Source organism: Aythya fuligula, chromosome 8 (genome assembly GCF_009819795.1).
Source record: "Aythya fuligula isolate bAytFul2 chromosome 8, bAytFul2.pri, whole genome shotgun sequence".
In the NCBI taxonomy this organism is placed as follows: Eukaryota; Metazoa; Chordata; class Aves; order Anseriformes; family Anatidae; genus Aythya; species Aythya fuligula.
Genome location: NC_045566.1, coordinates 5396234 through 5414590, shown reverse-complemented (window position 1 = coordinate 5414590; position 18357 = coordinate 5396234). Strand labels below are relative to the sequence as shown.

Below are 18357 nucleotides of genomic sequence, written 5' to 3'. Positions count from 1 at the left end.
CCAAGGACAGGCTTCTTCTACTAGTGCCAATTTAGATATCCTCAGTTCAGTGTTTGTCACAATTCAGTAACAAGGAAAACAGCCCATCCTTGGCAATCACAAACACAAAGATGCCAAGAAAGGGAACTTCACCTCAAAAATAAGTAGAGATGAGAGGGAAGCCCCTGCCTCTTTGTTTCTGTATTGCTGAAGTTTCTCCAAAAACAAACAAAGAATGCAAGTATGCTTGTTTGGAAGCCCTACATTTTTTCACAGAAACTCTAGGCTATTTATAGCTTCCACTGAAGACTACATCAGCCCTCTTCTGAGACAAATAATGGCACAAACAGTGACTTAGCAGAACCGCTACCAGGGAGGAAGAAGGCTGTGACACTCACACACAAACCTCCTCCTGCAGCTGGCTTTCGGTTCAGCAGCCAACGTGGATTTCTTTTGCTAGCTCTTCTGTGACTGTGAGATCTGCTCATCTGAGCATGCAGGGGCCAGCCTCAGAGCATTGTGTTCTCCGTTTCCTCTGTTTCACATCAGTAAAGCAGCTGGGAGCTGACACCTTGAGGCAGAAAACAGGCACATTGTGATTTGGCATGAATGGCCTGCCCAGGTCACAGAGTGTCAGTAAAATAGCACAGTGTAGCTTCACTTCTCAGAAGAGGCATTTTAGAGCACTGTGCTTATTACATTCTCCACCCCTGGTAAAGTTAGTCCTTTTCTTAGCTCCTCGTGCTGACCAGCAGACTTCCTCTTTTAAACACACCGTTGTGTAAATTTTATCCTGAGATGACTTAGGCACATTACCACCCTGTACTCAACCCCCTGATCTCTCCTCAGAGCTCTGAGGCACAAATCCCCCACTGACAGGACTGACAAATACAGGATGGGGGGAATCCAGCAATTGCCACATGGCCCAGCCTAACCAGCGTCCTCTTCCCACCCACAGCAAAGGTGAGAGGCTCCACAAAGTCATGGTCATCCCAATATTTTTAAGGCAGAACAAGTTTCTTACTAACCATATTTGCTGGTCTCAGTGCTGAGCATGAAGATTTCAAAGCCCATGAAGAAGGCAAACAGACGGTGGTTGAACCCCATCCAAATCACAAAGCATCTCTTCCCCAAAAAAGAGAGAGTTGCCCCTGAACCGACCCTCCTTGAGCTCCTCTGAAGAAGTGCTGCAGAACTTCCTTGTAGATTGCCCCCTGGAAATGCTTTGGGGTAATAAGAGGAGCACAGCAACTACAACAAACCAGGATTTACCGACCCCAAATCAGCCTTTTTGAAATGTTAGATGCTTGCGATTTTCTGGTAAAAACATGCATCTCTATTTCATGTTTTGGCTGAGGCTGGAAGCTTGAAAGTGAGAAATGTTTTCCTAAAAAACTCAGTCCCTCCTCTGAGCTGCAGCACTGAGGTGATGCTTTACAGACATAGCGAAAGCAAGCCATCCGTCCCGGCCTGGCATGGCAAAGGAGGGGTTATTAAACACAGCTCTAAAAATTTCCATGGTACCTGTTCCATTATGCAGAATTTTGCCGTCTCATTCTAGGTAAAGCGTGAGTCAGAACACAGCAAAGCTATTTTTAAAAGATCTGTCAGATCTATGGCTGTATCCCAGCTACAAATTAGAACAAACATCCACCATTTATACCAGCCATGGAGAGACGCCGAGTTACAGATCACAGAAGAGAGAGGAAATGAGTGGACTGGCTTTTATTTTTAAAGATATGTGACCTGGGATGGCGGTGGGGAGAACAGTGCCTGATGTTTATTTTGGGCCTAGAACAGTAGGAACACTCACTGAAAATCCGTGTTTTCCTCAGAATCAACATTTTAGACACAGATGAGTGTTTTGGTTTTCTTTTCTTCAAAGGAGCAGAGAAAGAACACAGCTTTCTTAAATTTCAATGGCATCACTATCCTGCGGACTGCTTTGAAGGCCTGGCTGGCAGAGGAGCAAACTGAGCAGATCCCAGGTCATCCCACAGCCACCCAGCAGTGGCTATAGCTTCTGGTTTTCTTCTGCTCACTGCTCCAAGGCTGCCGTGGATCCCCCCCAAACCTTTTTTCCTTGCTAACTGAACGCAGTGCAATGCATCCCAGCCCAGTGGCTGTTTGTGGAGCTGCCACTCCAAAACTGCTCAGCCCCAAGACAAACACACTTTGGATGTGCCCTGGTCCCCCCTGAGTGCCCAGGCTGGTTGGAAGGACAGCTACACCCCACAGGAACACTGATTTTTCCCCACCAACCCCAATACATCCGCTGCAGTTCCCTCACCATTACTCTCTCCACGCTGACCTTCATGGTTTGAGCTCTGTGCAGGAGGTGGCCCACATGGTGGCTCCCCAGATGTGTCACCCAACACCAGGCCCCACAGGAAGCCTCCCAGCTGCATCAGCATAGAGCCTTCAAAGCAGCTGCCGAAACAACCCGCAGATGTGCTTTACACACCAACACCACCTTCTCCTGCCCACGGACATCAGGAGCATGGAGATGTGTCAGAGGGAAGTGCTCAGGAGGACCCTTGAAGGTGTCCCACAAGCTAGTAGCATGGCGCTGCTGTCCCCACACCGTGCTGCTGATCGGGCCAGAGCTTCCAGAGCAGGACAGCAGCATGGGAGGTGACAGTGCAGGAAACACCTCACCACGGCCAGCATCTCCTGGTGCTGAGGCTTCACGGTGTGCAGAGGTACTCATCGGACCAGCTGGTGCAGTGCTGGATGCTGTCACGGCACAGCGACCTGGGCACGCAGGCACAGTACTCATAGAGCACGGGGCTGCAGCTCCACCACGCTGACCCGCACGGAGGGCAGGCAGACACTGTGGGGACAAGAAACCAGGAACAGAAATGCTGCTGCTGCACTCACCAGGAGCCTCCTTCCTAACGCCGGCAGCTATTGAAAGGACACTAGTGATGACCCTGAGTCTGCAAACCCACCAAAGAGACATTTTTATGATCCTTGGGGCAGAGGTGCCACCCTGGGAGGAATGGCCAGCTGTAATTCACTTGTTTAGCAGGCTACCCTAGACAAAGCTGCTGTTACAGACAGGTCTCACCAGGGGTTCAAAACCTCAGGGGTGATTTAGGAAGAAAGCTGCTGCTCATTTTTGAGTAGAGGTGGATTTAAGTCACAGAGACACACTCAGTCCCCCCTTGGTCTTCGGGACATACCTGTCTCCTGACCAAGGACCAAAGGCTGGTTTTGAACGATTGCTGCTGCTACAGCTGTGCATCAAGGTGGAAATACTCTGTTCTCAACAAACCACAGAGAAGGAACAACTTTTGGGGTTGGGAGCAAAGAATCATCAAATCCTTTAGGTTGGGAAAGACCTTCAAGACTGTTAACTCCAACCATCAGCCTGACTTACCAAATCCCACCACTACGCTACATCCTTTAGAGCCATGTCCATAGAGTCATAGAACCATTCGGGCTGGAAAAGACCTTCAAAGCATGGAGTCTCTCCCCTCTTTGCTGCCTCCAGTTTTTGGATGTTGACATGAAGGAGCCCACAAGGTTCTCTCAAGACCTAGCCCAGCCATTTTGTGTCTCAGAGGAGGACACGAGCCTCCACTTGTTCCCAGCAGCATCAGTGAGCACCACTCCTGTAAAACCTCTTCAGTCTCTCATGAGAGCAGGCCCTTTGCTTACTGTAGCCAGAAGGCAGACTTACAGCTCCCCATCTCGTCGGAGCAGTCCCCGCAGTCATTGATCCCGTTGCACCTCTTGTCAGCATAGACCCAGTGCGCAGGGTTACCGCAGCGGAAAACCAGGTAGGTGGGGAGGCTGTGGGGCAGGTCGCCTGCAAGGGCAGAGACAGAGCCCATGCTGAGCTCTTGGGGCACGGCTGTGCCTGCTGAAACAGGAACAGGCAGCTAACGAAGTGGTTAAATTACAGCCCAGTTGGTGAGACAGGTCTTCAGAGCACAGCAGGAAGACCCAGGTGGGAAGATCTCAATGAAAGTGCTCACCACAGAGTTCCTCCTGCTCATCCTCTCCGTCTCTGCAGTTGGAGGTTCTGTCACAGAGCTGGCTGGCCGGGATGCAGGTCACTCTGTCATCGCACAAGAAACCTGTCCGGTTATTGGAGGCTGCACAGAGGCGGTTCGCTGAAGGGAAAGCAAGAGACACTATTTGCTGACAGTCTCATGCTCACAGATGGTATGGGGAAGAGATGAAGATTTCAGAATCAAAAGGGGTGGAATTCAGAAATGTATTTGTAATCTGGAAATAACCAGGGCCCAGAACCCATCTCCAGTGTCCTCCTGGTGGGTGCCAACAGCTTGAATTGTGTCACCTGGAGTTTCCACAGCTGGGGATCAGTTCACAGCCACCCCTCTCAGCCCCTTTCCTTCTCCCCACCACCGTTCCCCTCAGCACCACTTTCCACCTCCCCCATAGGGCCAACGACGACCCTCACGGGACTGACCTGGTGAGCGTGGTGGGAGCCCCAGTGCCACCGCCAGGCCCACGATGGCCACCATGGCAGCCAGGAGGAGCAGTGAGGTGACACAGACACATCTCGGCGGGCAGCACAGGCGGGCCCCACACGGCCAGCAGCAGCCTGTCGGGAGGCAAAGGAGAGAGGTGAGGGGCTGGGGAGGGTCCAGGGGGGCTCTGGACTGGTGGGGAGATGCTGAGGTGTGTGTGTGACTCCTCTGCCACGCCAGCAGTTGAGTTTTAATAGCTGGGTTCAGGCACTTCTGTCACCCAAGGGTGAATTAGCAGCTCGAAATGGTGAGAACTGGACAGCGAGCAGCCCCTTTCCCTCCCCAAAGACATCGCAGGATACAACAGGCTGCAGCCTCCCAGGGAGCCCAGCCTGCAGAAGGTTACCCATATAAATCAAGCAAAATCAGGAAGTTAAAGGCCAAAACCACAGCCATTGCAACACAGAGCAGCACACGTACGAGCTGACCAGCTGCCTTGGCTCTTGGCAACGCCAGAGCTGCGTGTCCAAACCCAGCAGTAACTTCTCTCAGATTCCTCTCTGTTCCCAGACCGACAGGAAAAAATGAACGTGGTCATCTGAGAAACACACACGCTTGCGTAACCGGTCACTTAAGACAACCCTGTGTGAACAACTGGATTTTGGTGCTTCTGAACATGAAGAGCCTTGATGAAAAAGTTAGGATTTCTTAGCTGTGCCTCACACTCGCTCAATTGCTGCGTGTTGTAGAAGGCAAAGACACACCCATGGCTCAGCCACAAAGGGATCCAGGCTGCAGTAACCAACCCCTCCGTCAGGCATGAACAGGAATCAAAGGCAGGACATCTTAGTTTAAAAGCTAAGTGGTGAATTACAACGTGTCTGTGCCTACAAGACAATGCCTTTGACCAAACAGACATGAGTATAAAATAATAGCAGTGAGGAAACGCTGTTATGAGGCAATCTGCAGGTTTCCTGTTGATTGTATGTGATCTCACCTTTTCTTTCTTAGTGTGGACAAAATTTGCTGAAGCTTAAAGCATATAGAAAGCCCACAGAAATAGTTATAAGCCTCATCTGCAACAGAGGAATATTACATATCATGTTACTATACCATAAGACTGCCAACTCCAGGCCAACAAAAAGCAGCTGAAGTCTATTAATTTTATAGTCTGGATGTTTCACTACAGAGGGGGAAAACATCAGTCTCAACAGATCATAAATACTGCCTGTATTTTACGCTGCCTAGATAGTTTCAGTTGGTTTACAGTTCAATAACAAAAACGTTAAGCTCGGCATTAAATTCATTACCTCTTTCTTCAGAGAAGGGCTTTGCTGGATCAAAAGGAGCTACATCACCGTTCCTCTAGAAGGAAAGGAAACACCGCTTACAGAAGTGACATGTGATAACCATGCAACGTATGCTTTTCTAGTTCTCGTACCATCTTATCCAGGAATTAATATGTAAATATGGATAGACATGGCGATAAATATTCTACATACAAACAAAAATTACCTCAGTGGAAACCTGACCCAGATTTGGCTCACAAAGCGCTCAGATTACCTTCCAAATCTCCGTTTCCTATTTGTACAACATGTGCTAACTCAATACAGAAGTATTGATATCAAGTGCTGGACTTGATACCCTTTTGTATCAAAGCAGATGAAGTAGACATGACTACAAAACTCAGAAGCCGCTGATAGAGAAGTTAAACAACGTTATCGAGAACAAGTGTACTTTAGGAAACAGTCGCACATCAGATTTTTCCAGAGCAGGGCCATACCTGGGGGTGAGTTTTGTTCATTCCTCCTGCAGCCACAGTCTTCACAACAGCCCAGCGGACCACAAGGAGCTCTCTGCACCCCAAAACTCAGCCATGGTGCCAGCATACACCGGCTGTAACGTGAGCGATGTTACCAGGATACAAAATGCAACAGAGGGAGGAAAGCAAGGAGCACGGTGCTGCCCAGCACGTGTGCAGGAGAGGCCAGGGAAGGCAGGCTGAGTGCTCACTGTGGTTGAAAGCAGGGTTTATAGGGTTTACAGCTTGCTTCTCATCCCTCCCAGCTGATAAAGGGCCCAGAGACTCCTGATACTGACAACCCCACCACTGCTCCTGACACACATGGAAGACAAATGCTCAACCCCCAGCTGACACAGCTTGAATTTGCCTTGGTGCCAGCCAGGAACCAAAGGACAGGAATTGAAAAGGCCTGAGGAAGGGAATTCAGGTCACATTCACCCAAAACTCCTTTCCCCACCTCTTTCCCAAAACAAGGCTGACACACTGGCCTCTGCCATAAGCCCAGGCTCCTACAGGACGATCAGGTCTCGGCGGAGCTGTGTAGGATACAGCTACCTGGAACAGCTTCCTCGCTTGGGCCATAAGCACGGGCAGAGCAAATCCTCCCGGGTCCTCTTTTATTCATGTACACAAGTTTCCAGGCCTGCAGTAAATCTTTGCGTGAAATAGATTGCGGCTTCTGAACTGGCTGCAGGCTTCAACACTGCATGCAGAGCGGATTTGCGATTTCAAAGACAAAATGCTGTGAGCCCACCTTCCTCATGCTTGCAGAAGGGTCCCCAGAACTCAAGCACCTCCAAATTGTTGCCACCCCACAGGATCCTCCCTCCTAAGAACCAGTTAACCAGGGCTTGGAGAAGCTGGCAGCTGTATTCAGCTGTATTGCCTAAAACTGGCCCCAAGACAGTTTCACCAAGTGAATTGATGCAAAACAACAAATAATGCCTGATACGGAGTAACTACTGCCCTCTCCATGCCCAAGCACACAACTCACTCGTGATTGCCGTGAGTTACAGGCTTCTTGGCAACGGCACGTGCCAGCCCTGCACTCACCTGCACCAGCCCGAGTTAAATACAGCCTTCCTCCTTCAGCAGGGCAACACCCATTTGTCCAAAGCAGAAGCTTCTCACTGAAATCTATCACAATTAAACTTTGTGCCAGAAAGCTCTCCTGGTTGGAGAGGAATTTGGGGTGAGAACACCAAACGCCAGTTCACAAACAGTCCGTGACTCTAGACACTCACCACACCATGGAAGAATGAGACTAAGGGTTAAAACCTGTGTATCAAATTCCAGATCTTCTGCTTTTCAGAGGGGATGTTTAAGTTTCTAATCTGACTTGCTACAGAATGAGCATTTTGAACCTTCAAAAAGCTTTAGGTGATAGCGAGCTTGGTAACAGTGCCATGTACCAGGTCAAGCAGACTCCCTATGCACATCCCACAAACCAACCCTTAAAAAAAGCATTTAAGATGTGGAGTAAAACAATCCTTAGAGACAAATGTCCATAAGAACTGTCATCTACCACTGTTTCCTACAGCAAGGTTATCAAGTTCAGCTGTAACCAAGGAGGCAGTTGGTTTCAGATCAGTTACACCACATCAGACCACCAGTCCAGAAAAAAAAAAAAGACTTGAGAATGAGGTAACACACACAAGCAAGCCTTCTGAAGCGTAAAAGCTTCTGAAGCCCAAGATCAGAGTATTGAAAAGGAAATAAAGATGAATATATTGAGAATGATTGGAGACCGCTAATTCTATCACCCAAAACAAAAACCCTAACACCCACACAGAAGTGCCATGGCTGCTTCTGCCAGTGGTGAATCACACACACTTGAGAGATGCCTCCCTGATGTCAGGATGACTCTATTTAAAAGCTGGTGGAAGTTCAATGGAACACAAGCCTAAAGAGAATATAAAATGCTTTCCTTCTGCGATTTCAATAATTTAAGGCCCTTCACTTAAATAGTGGTCTTGGGCAGAGATCAAACCCAAATTGCAGCCTCTGAAAATGAAGATGTCAGGAAGTTAAACGTTTTTAAAAAAAATAAGTAGGAGAAGCCATTTTGCAAAGTCAAATGCCAAGACAGCTTAAATACTCCACTTAGACTAGAAATCTTGAGAAACAGTTCAATTATCGCAGCCTAGGCAGTATCCAATTTTACTAAAGAAAGCTGCTTTGACATGAGCTTACAAGCACAGCACTTAACAAGTTCCTTAGGCTCTGGCTTACCTTGGAAACTGCAGTGCCAAGTGACAGATTGCTACAGGCACACAGTTTCCTGTGACCTAACTGAATCATTGGCTTCACTGCACACGTTACTTAGCTGAGGTGTCGTTATTAAACAGCGAACAAGAGACAAAACACGTAAAACTTTATTTGATCCATTTGTAGAGTTTTCTCCCTTTGTTGTAGATGCATAGGCAGATACAATGCCAAATAAAAGCGGAAGTTGTTTAACTCAAACCTAGGAATGTAAGCAATAAAGTCAGACATTTTGGAACAGAAAGGAGTTTCACATTCATGAAATCAAGTCAACATAACAGAGGCCGTACTGTACACATTTAAAACAGGCCAATAGCCGTGTTTTCCTGAAGCTGTAACACTCGCTCTGCAACTACAAGTAACAGAAAAGGAAAATACTGTAACAGACTCAACCATCTACATGTTACTTATTCAGTTACAAAAAAATGGGATTGCTAAAGTCTCTTCTGGAAAGGCGATCCAGAACAATGTAGTGCTAAGAATATGGGCAACCACCGAGCCCGTATTAACAGATTTCCAAACACCCGTTCACATACATCACATCTGATAACGCAGAACAATGCCATTCTGTGCTGGAGCAGGGCTGTGCACTGAGGTTTGCACTGCACGAGCAGAAACACATGGCTCAGCTGAAGTACTACAGCAGACAGGGATTTCCCATGGCTGTCACGCAGCTAACGGTGTTCTGAAAGCATCACACAACTGATTTTCACGACAGTCAAGTCTGAGGTCTTTGCAATAACGCCACCCACACACAGGTACACGCTGATGTCTGGTGACACCCAAATTTCTGGGCCACAACACTGCTCACTGATGACAAATTTAACATCAAGAGGTACCACTGATTTAAGACTTCAACTTACAGTTTCTGTACATTGATACGAGCCTGTTTAAAACAAACCTCTCGGTGCTCTTAAGCCTCACTGAGAGAAAATCTGCTTAAATGCATCTAGGCTGCGGTTTCTAGCAGCACTGTGGAGGCAACAATGCACATTCCTGCTTAATGGCCCCTGCAAGGCTGCATCATCTGCAGTTACACAACCACCAGCATCACAGCCCGATCAGGCACTGCTACGGAGCCATTTGTAACAGAAAGGGGACAATATATTGTATTCTCCAGAATATCAACCATTTCCACCAAATTCAGAACCTGGAGAAATTTTGTTTCTGCTTTTAAACCTGCACAGGATTTCTGCATAATCAACAAAATATGAGTTGGAGACCATGCCTTCTAGCCAGTTCCCAAATACTTACAAACAGCCCTTTAAACAAATCACACGTCCACAAACTGTGAATACTAAGGGAGCTAGCAATAGCAATCTCAAAGAACAGAACAGCAAAAATGTATTAGAAACGTGAGGGACACTGTTAGTTGTTGTGTTAGTGAATCACAGAGCAAAATCAGGTCACACTACCCATGAGAGGAATGCTACAGACAGTGCTGAGCATACCGTATTCAATAATCAACCGTAGCAAAAAGCTATGTAGTCAACGTTTTCTATACAGTCATTTTTATTTGTCTGTTCTCATTTCTCAGGAATCAACTTGTTTCTGTAAATGAAGTTACAAGGCTAGAGTAGTTAATCAAGAGTGGAAAGCAGATTTTCTTCAGAAAACACAGGCTCTAACTTTACAAGCAATTTAAGACATAAAGGATAAAGTTTGACAAAATAATTGACCATGTGGTGTGTGTGGGGAAGGGTATGTCCACACGTTTTAGCAGTTTCCATCTTTCACAAACGGAGTCCTGGCCTACAGTACCTCACAAATGCTTTCCATCGTGGATATTGCCACACTGTAGAAAAAAATATATTTATTTCTGCAGAAAGGGTTGTTTGTGCATGGACATTAACAAGTACAAAAAAAAATTCAGCAGATAATTTTATAATATTTTCTCTTAACTACAACAGAAAGTGCAACACTAAAAAGGCATCTCCTGCCCACTTAAAATTTCTTATACCTTTACAAAGCTAACTCGGAATGTACACATTACATCCTAGAACACACAAATAAGTTTGAAAGTGTCGTGGCAGAAGTATGGAAAGCATGCTTACAGCTTTGGTAAGCAAGACACATAGCAAACACCAGTGGAAAGTGATCATGTCTGGAAACAAAGTCAAGGTGTCTGAAATCTTCACTACTACCTGAAAACAAAATCCCATGACATTTGTTGATTCTGTAACTTTATTTGCATTTAAAGACTGGCTGCTAAGCTTCTTATCTGAAGAACCACCACAAACAATCAGGAGTTTCTAGCACTGTTAGAATTAGTCTGTTCATTCCAATGGAGGCTTATTTAAATTGCTGATTGAGCCAGATTAACTTTTGTAGGAAGAGGTCCTGCTTCTTCGTGTTCCTCGGTCTTGCATCTAACCACAACAAGTGCAGAGGATGGATATCTGCTCAGTTTTTGTTCATTCATGTATTCCAGATCTCCGTAGATGCTCAGCTTCTGGAATATTTAAACAGATTACTTTAAGACAAAGGCTCTTGATACTGAGAATAAAACACATTTTGTTACACAACTACATTCTTGGTTTTGATGGCTGTAACCCTTCAACACAAGTTAGCCCAGGCTTTCTACATCAGCTGAAATTCATGACAAACTATATTTGAGTGCAAATAAAAATACGAAGTCTGCCAGAACAATAGCAGATGTAGTGCTTGTGTACCAGACTCTTTAGTTTGTAAATACTGTGAGTCTTGCTTATTTCAGAAGCACAGTAATCTCTCTGGGCACTAGGCACACTAGCTCAGTTGGTTTCCCTCTGATCAGACTCTGCGGTGACTTCTGTGTTCATTGGTGATTCTCCTGAACGACAGACATACCGGGTTCCACCCACACCATCCCACCCTCAGCAGAGAAACAAACAGAGGCTGCTTTCCAGTGAAAAGCAACCTAGAAGTTCAGAGGGCAGTGCTACAAGCCAAAGACGCTTGTCAAAGCACCTGGTCCTCCTGAGTAAGGCTCAGAGCACCTATCGGCCACAGGAGTGAGCAAGAATTGTTCAGATATAAAATCATCATATAAACAACAAAATCTGTTTGCTAACCGCACCTGCAAAATGAACTTTCAAATAGATCCCTCTCCCACAAACGTTTATTGGCCTGTAAAAAGCTGTAACATAAAAGCAATATCACAAATAAATTCAAAAGTATTTTAAATTATAAGGTAGGGTTACCTCAGAAGGAACGTACTGCTCCACAGCTGTAGCTACTGTTGCACAACAAATCCAGAGCAGCACCAACACTGACAGGACAAGTGTAGTGGTTAAAATCCAACTGGAATTTCTGTAACGAAAAGAACATTACTAGACTTGATATATTGAATACAAAAGTATGGACCTAAAAAGTTCTGTTCAATTTTGACTGTATGTCATGTGGATTCACTAGTTTCTAGTTTACTTTAGAGTTCTTAGTATACAATTTAGACTTTTTTTTCTTATTTTAGACTTGAAAGACACTAGGACTTGTAGGATTCTGTTTATTGGGCCCTAAGCATCCTCCCACTCACAATTTCAAGAAAAGAGGCACAGTTCACTGATCCTTCATAACTTTTTCCTTTTAAAATTTAGATATCAGTAAGGGAAGAAAGAACCAACGCACTGATCTTCAGCAAAGCTTAAAGATACAGTGGGCATTTTCAGCCTAGACACGAGACACAACAGTGTCTTTCATATCAGAAAATCCCAAAACAAGATAAAAGTGCTTTGCCCTAAAACATTATCAGAAGTCAAGAACAGGCAGAACACAGAATCGATTAAACAGTTTGCAGAAGAACTCATAAAAATAAGTTTAGGAAACAGTCAGCATTATGTTCCACACTCAAAGCGTAGGAATTATCAACATTCTGCCAACTGAAATGTGAAAGAGGATCAAAGTTGGCAGACTAGCTCACGAACAACACTGGGCTAGCACAGAAAGCAGCGATAACAGAAGGTCAGATACACAGATTTAACTGCTGTGCATCCTGAAGCTAAAACTTGCAGCACTGACACACTGCAGCAGTGCCACCACGCACAGGTAGGAGCCACCGCTACGCTCCGTACAGGGTACAGTACATGACAGACGTACATGGAAAGACACTTGAACAGGCTGTCGCTTCCGTGCTCTTCAAAAAGCCCTCGGTACATCTGCGAACTTCCTGGGCGTAGGTCTGCTGAAACAGATCAGCAGAAACAGCTGTCAGAAAAGCAACAGAAGTAGAAGGCCCAAACTTTATACAGTTTGTCGGTGCAGAGAACATAAAAGGAAGCTTTTAAAATGGCCCTGGCTTGCATGTTTCTATTTCCAGCAGAGGCTGGTTTCTACCACAGGCTTTGCTAAGTGTGCATAGAGAAGTATACGTCCCAATTATATTTTGGCTTTCTAAAAATTTGCTTTCATGTGCCACCTGCAATTTCTTTTTTTTTTTTTTTTTTTCCCTCTCTTGCATGACACGGAACATTTGCATTTGCTCTTCCAAATCACAAAGAACAACTTACCGGCTGTTTTACTCAGTGATAAGGATCCTCTCGTGTCTCCAGTTTCCTGTTCGAGCTGTGGAACATACTGTACTTCTGGCTTTGACTAAAACAAAATAAGGGGTTAGGAGATCCTGCTAGCAAGCTCCCATTGATCTTGATCATACACATTTTCAAAATTATCAGGGAAGTTAACCTTAAGACATACATCATTCACAGATTTTTTTTTTCCTTGTACCAGTGCTAAAGGCAGCAAAATACTATTGAAAACTAAACACTTCTGACAGTGCTCCATTTTTTTTTCTGAGACTGGAAGGAGCAGAATTATATTTTTAGTGGCCAGGACACCTTAATCCTAATGAAAAAAAGACAAGCACCTGGAATATGACAATTTTGCCATCATCTGCTTGAAGGTAGAAAGTCCATGAGGATGTTATGAAGCTCTGAGCTGAATCCATCATGTCACTCCAGAACGATCTCACCAGTGTCAGAGGAAAGAGGAGATGAATTCTTGGCATCAGGGACATTAACTGCAAATATATTAGCCGGTTTTCCGTTTGTTTTTATATGAAAAGGCCAGAAGTCATATTCACGCTCACCCCACACCCCTTGTCTTTATTTCAGTCCTTAGGAAGATTTGTCTTCCGTTTGAAGAAGTTTAAAGCAGAGAAGACATGCTGAACAGAAAACAAGTAGGTGGTATTTGAAAAACATGTCATCTACTTACTTGCTCTTGCCTTAACTCAGCAAATGGCAATTGGTTCTGGCATCCAAGATGGCAAGCATATTGTTCATCAGATTGGGAGTATGCCTCAGTACAAGCTGCAAGGAAGAAGTTCCCCAAATGAGAAGATAAATTCTGCATTTTAGTTAAGAAAACATTTTCAGCATAAGTTGGATCAGAAACAAAGCAGCAGTTAAAAGACTGACAATCCTATCTGTAGGGAAAGATGCGGCAATCATTCCATGGTTAGCATTTGCTGTGAGGTCTAACGAAGGTTGTGGAATCAGAGCTTACAGATCACGTTTTGGAAACTGAATGCAGTAAGAGCAACTGATCAGAAACGTTAAAGATAAACACAGGGTTGCAACTTTTCATTGATCCTCCTCCTGACACTGCATTTTTTCATGTACAGGTCATGTCAAATAAATATATGGATTTTAACCTCAGTGAACAGAGCTGGAATCCTAGAAGGACAGAGGAAGCTTAGGCTGACTAAATCCCTTAGAGGTAACAGCAGAAGTCCAGGTATCACAAGAAAACTGAAGGAGCATTCTCCTTTGAAAACTGCGTTGAAAATATTACTTTTTTTAAAAAACAAAAAATGAAGCCAGTTCTTCATTTTATAGGTATCTTCTAGCAGTTGTTCACTAGAGATCATGAAGACCAAAAAACCCTGAAATTATTCCCATTTACACACAGAGAAGCCAGTCAGACAACCTATGAGCTTAGTTCTTTCCCAGAATACTAGAGCTGAGCTGGACTAATCGCAGCACTGCTTGAACTAAAGCCTCAAACACAACACGGACAGTAGCTCTCCAAATTTCCCCACAGTGACAAACGCACCACCGAAGGCCAGAACGCCAGCAATAAGCACAGCCTCAGCAGTGAAACGTTTGAGCACAGCTCACAGCACCTGAACAGCAATTCCATGGCAAAAGTGCCACCAAACTAGTAGACGTAGAGACATCAGAAGACAGAATTGAGCAGCTCAGCCAAGATGCATCTTGCCAAGCACAGAATAATTAGTCAGGGTACCAACCAGAGTAACAGATTACAGAACATAAGCCAGCAAAAGACAACAGCCTCAGGAAGGAGAGTTAATTCAAAGTAAGCAACTGTTCAATTACCTCTACATGTGCTTTATTGCTACATCACCCTTTTTATGGCACTCTTTCTTGTATGGTTTGACAACTAGATTGACATGCTGTATCACAGCTATGCACAGTCTATGACAGACTCGAGCATTAGCCCATTTCTGGAGTATTTAATACAGTTTTGTATCACATTAACATCTTAGCATGTCGGGCTTTCTACTTGCAGACCTTCTATCAGCTCCCTGAGACAGCCACTAGCCCTCTGATTTTTATGAGCTCCCGAGAAGACAAAAGCCTCCTTTGAGCACTGACTCGGTGCTTAATTATATTTGGAATATAAAGGGGACCTACTTACTAGCATTCCTGCTCTGGGTGGTTATGTCCCACCTAATCTCTGAGTAAAACTGTTCATCAGCTGCCTTACTGGATAAGTTCTACACCAAAATAATACTTTTTGGCCTGTAGAACACATATTTTATCTTCACTATGAGATTTTTGCTCTGACATGGATCTGAGACAATTAGTCAGAAGCATTTAATGGTCTATTTCAAACAAAACATACCTGTTCCTGAGGGGTTAGCCCAGACCACCCTTTACAAAGCAGACAGTACGTTACAATCTGTGTTCTTACTCTGACTGAACAATTCACTTTCACAAACAAATTTGTTAGGAATTGTACACGGGCCTGATGTTGCACGGAATTAGAAAAGGAAAAGTATTGACTGGATTCTTTTTCCAGCCATTTTTTGCTTTCCGTGACAAAAAAAAATTAAAGTGAATTTAAGTATTTGTAACTTATTTACAACTGATTAAATTTAAGAAATTCAGGAAAATGGTAACATTACAGATCACAGAAGAAGGAAAGCTGATGAGAACATACAACCCTCCAAGAAGATCTTCTCATATCCTATACATAACCTTCAAGAAGTTGTTAAACAAAACAAGAAGCAACTGAAATAATCCCACCAATTTAATGCTGATTCTGCTCTTCCCTCCATGCACCTCCATGCTATGGGATGTTAAAGGAGCACCAAATTCCTACCTGAATCGCATTCCAATTTGGTTCGATTCAGATCGATGCCATCATCCACAAACTGGCAAATGGAGAAGAGTCTGCAGCCTCGCTGGCACGCATACAGCTCCTCTTCCTGGGAAGGAAGGCACAAGAGAAGATTGCATGCCTCCATTCAAGTAAAAAACGTGAAAAAAATATGTTTTTTAGAGGTGCTATAAAAAGCCCCACACCAGAACACCATCCTTCCTCCCTTCACTGGACCTAGAAGTCAGCTAAGCTGGCGGTCTGGATGACCTGAAATAAAACCAAGCTACAGCTCTTTAAGGCTGTAACACAGCCATTGATTTACTTCAGACAGAGCTCTCTGCTCTGTGGTAAGCCAGACCTGGAACAGCAAATCCCATTTTGCAATGCCAGTACTACAACTCACAGCAAAGTTACGCTGTATTTTCGAAAAAGTGTTGGCTTTAAAAATAAAGACAGCGCTGTAAAAGATTTACTGACATTCAACCACGGAACGAGCACAGTCCTCCATCGTGCAACTTCAGCACAGAACCCAACAGGTGAGGACAAAAAAACGACTTTTTGTCAGCGTGTTACAATATATCCACCAGACTAGTTAGAAGTACAACTTTGTTTTGATTTGTTGAAATAAAACATGAACTTCTGGCTGCCTTCGGTAGCAATGCCATGGCTAGCTACCTACGTGCACTTCCCACAGACGATGCTCTCCCCGTTGCAGGGTTACAGCCAGCCTCCTCTGCCTGAGTGCTCCGACTTCTGATCAGGAATCGGACCCATCTCAACTCTTAACTACACAGCCACTCACATGATTGCTCCCAGCTGCTTTGCAGGTGGTGAACAGACTCTGAATTAACCTAACGAAAACAAACAGACCACACCTTGCTGCATAACCCACTGTAAACAAACTGGCCATTGTTTGAGAGCACAAGTTCAGGTGCTTTAGAGGCAGAAAAGTCGAAAACGGACCACAGAACAAAACTCAATTCTGACAGCACAGGCAGGGTGGCTCAAACAGTCACACTGGTGCCAAAACCACACTCTATAATTTGATACCCAACCAAACATAACTTTAAAAACACTTCTGTGGCAGTCCTCCGCAAAAAGTCTTAGTGAAAATTGACTATTATTCTCCAATGTTAACGCAACCAATTTCCTTCTACTCTACTGATAGCTTTGTGACAAATAGAACAAGGACTAATTGGAAATATTTTAGGATAATGCTTAGGCCTAATTTCCCAGATTAGTTCCTTCTCCTCCCTATGATTGCATGGAGGCACCAAAGCATACGTCACGTACAGATCTAATGCTACCTGTACGGCACACAACGCCCTGCTACTTCCCTCTGTGGAGATACCAGCACCAGCTGCTGTGTGAAAAAAACTGATTTTAGTTTCATGTGAAAGTGAACAGAGCCCCATTACCTAACATTGTCACTACTTTCACTTGTCTGCTGCCCTCAAGTGAAATCTCAAAGCCAACGTAAGAACACCCCTCATCCAGGGCTCAGACTGCTACAGAGCTGCAGCTGATAAGGCGATACATTGCCAGTGAAAAAACAAAACAGGGGAGATGAGGTCACGGTGACAGCTCTTCCACCTTCACAGCAGCGGTTCTGAGCTGCACAAACCTTTGAACCAACAGTGAACTCTGCAGCAGGCAGCTGTATTCTCTAAATATTGTTCCACTGTCTCATCATGAGGCGGGAGAAACCCTGTGCAAACGAATCACAACAGAATGAAGGTCCTGCCAGGCTACTCCCTGGCCACTTTTTATGCTTCATCCTTCAAAATGTGAGAGTCACCCTGGCATCCTGGTTGGGGTCCCGGGCACTGCTGTAGCCAAACGATGCAGCACCCTACACCAAATGACAGCTGCCTCTTTGGGAACAGGAGGAGAGAGGGACCTCTCCCCACAACTGGGGAATGCAGAATCTGAAAGAAGTATTTTTTCGTGTCCTGGCTTGTAAGAAAAAAAGTCACATTGGGGACATGTGCTGCCTGCATACAAATTCTGTTCGTGCTAGATGCAAAACAACCGAATATAATGATTTTCATCACCTCATTTCCTTCTGCACTTACTTTGCCACATAGTTCTGATTTCACAAGGCCCTACCTGACGCACCTACAGCGGGAACACACCGAGACGAGGCCGAGCCCCCTGCTCGCCCCCTCCACCGGCACCACAGCCCCGCCGCCCCCTGAGGCGGCGCCCCGCGGCCTCCCCACCCCTCACAGCCACCGCACGGCGGGGCCCACCCGTACCTTGGGGTAGGTGTGCAGGGAGTAGGTGAGCTGGCAGGCGCGGTGGCAGGACGCCGTGTTGCCCAGCACGGAGTCGAAAGCCTCGGAGGAGGCGGCGGGCACGGCCCGGGCCTGGCGGGCGGCGGCCAGCAGCAGCAGCAGCAGCCCGAGGGGCAGCGCCGCCATCTTCCTCCTCCTCCTCCTCCCTCACCGCCCCGCTGACGGGACCGCCCCGCGGCCCTCTCGCGAGATTACCCCCTCCTCTCGCCCTCTCCTCCTCGCGCAGCCTGCTGGGAGATGTAGTCCT

General features: G+C 45.6%; 2 protein-coding genes across 3 annotated transcripts; both read right to left on the bottom strand.

Annotated features, from left to right (window-relative positions):
* Positions 1-2666: 2666 nt before the first annotated feature.
* Positions 2667-6225, bottom strand: LDLRAD1 (low density lipoprotein receptor class A domain containing 1). The gene is made up of 6 exons (XM_032192778.1): positions 6205-6225; positions 5732-5786; positions 4421-4555; positions 3963-4100; positions 3665-3793; positions 2667-2812 (listed from the first exon to the last, which is right to left on the bottom strand). Exons 1-6 carry the CDS (start codon positions 6223-6225, stop codon positions 2667-2669), a joined length of 624 nt encoding a protein of 207 aa, XP_032048669.1.
* Positions 6226-8581: 2356 nt separating this feature from the next.
* TMEM59 (transmembrane protein 59) lies at positions 8582-18246 on the bottom strand. 2 transcript variants are annotated; one of them, XM_032192332.1, is made up of 8 exons: positions 18072-18246; positions 15814-15919; positions 13681-13775; positions 13331-13483; positions 12975-13059; positions 12565-12649; positions 11673-11781; positions 8582-10942 (listed from the first exon to the last, which is right to left on the bottom strand). In XM_032192332.1, the coding sequence occupies exons 1-8, from the start codon at positions 18234-18236 to the stop codon at positions 10787-10789; spliced, it is 954 nt and encodes a 317-aa protein (XP_032048223.1). In that variant the 5' UTR covers positions 18237-18246; the 3' UTR covers positions 8582-10786. The 2 variants fall into 2 exon arrangements, with proteins under 2 accessions (XP_032048223.1, XP_032048224.1); XM_032192333.1 differs by having other exon boundaries at positions 12565-12646.
* Between the last annotated feature and the right edge of the window lie 111 nt (positions 18247-18357).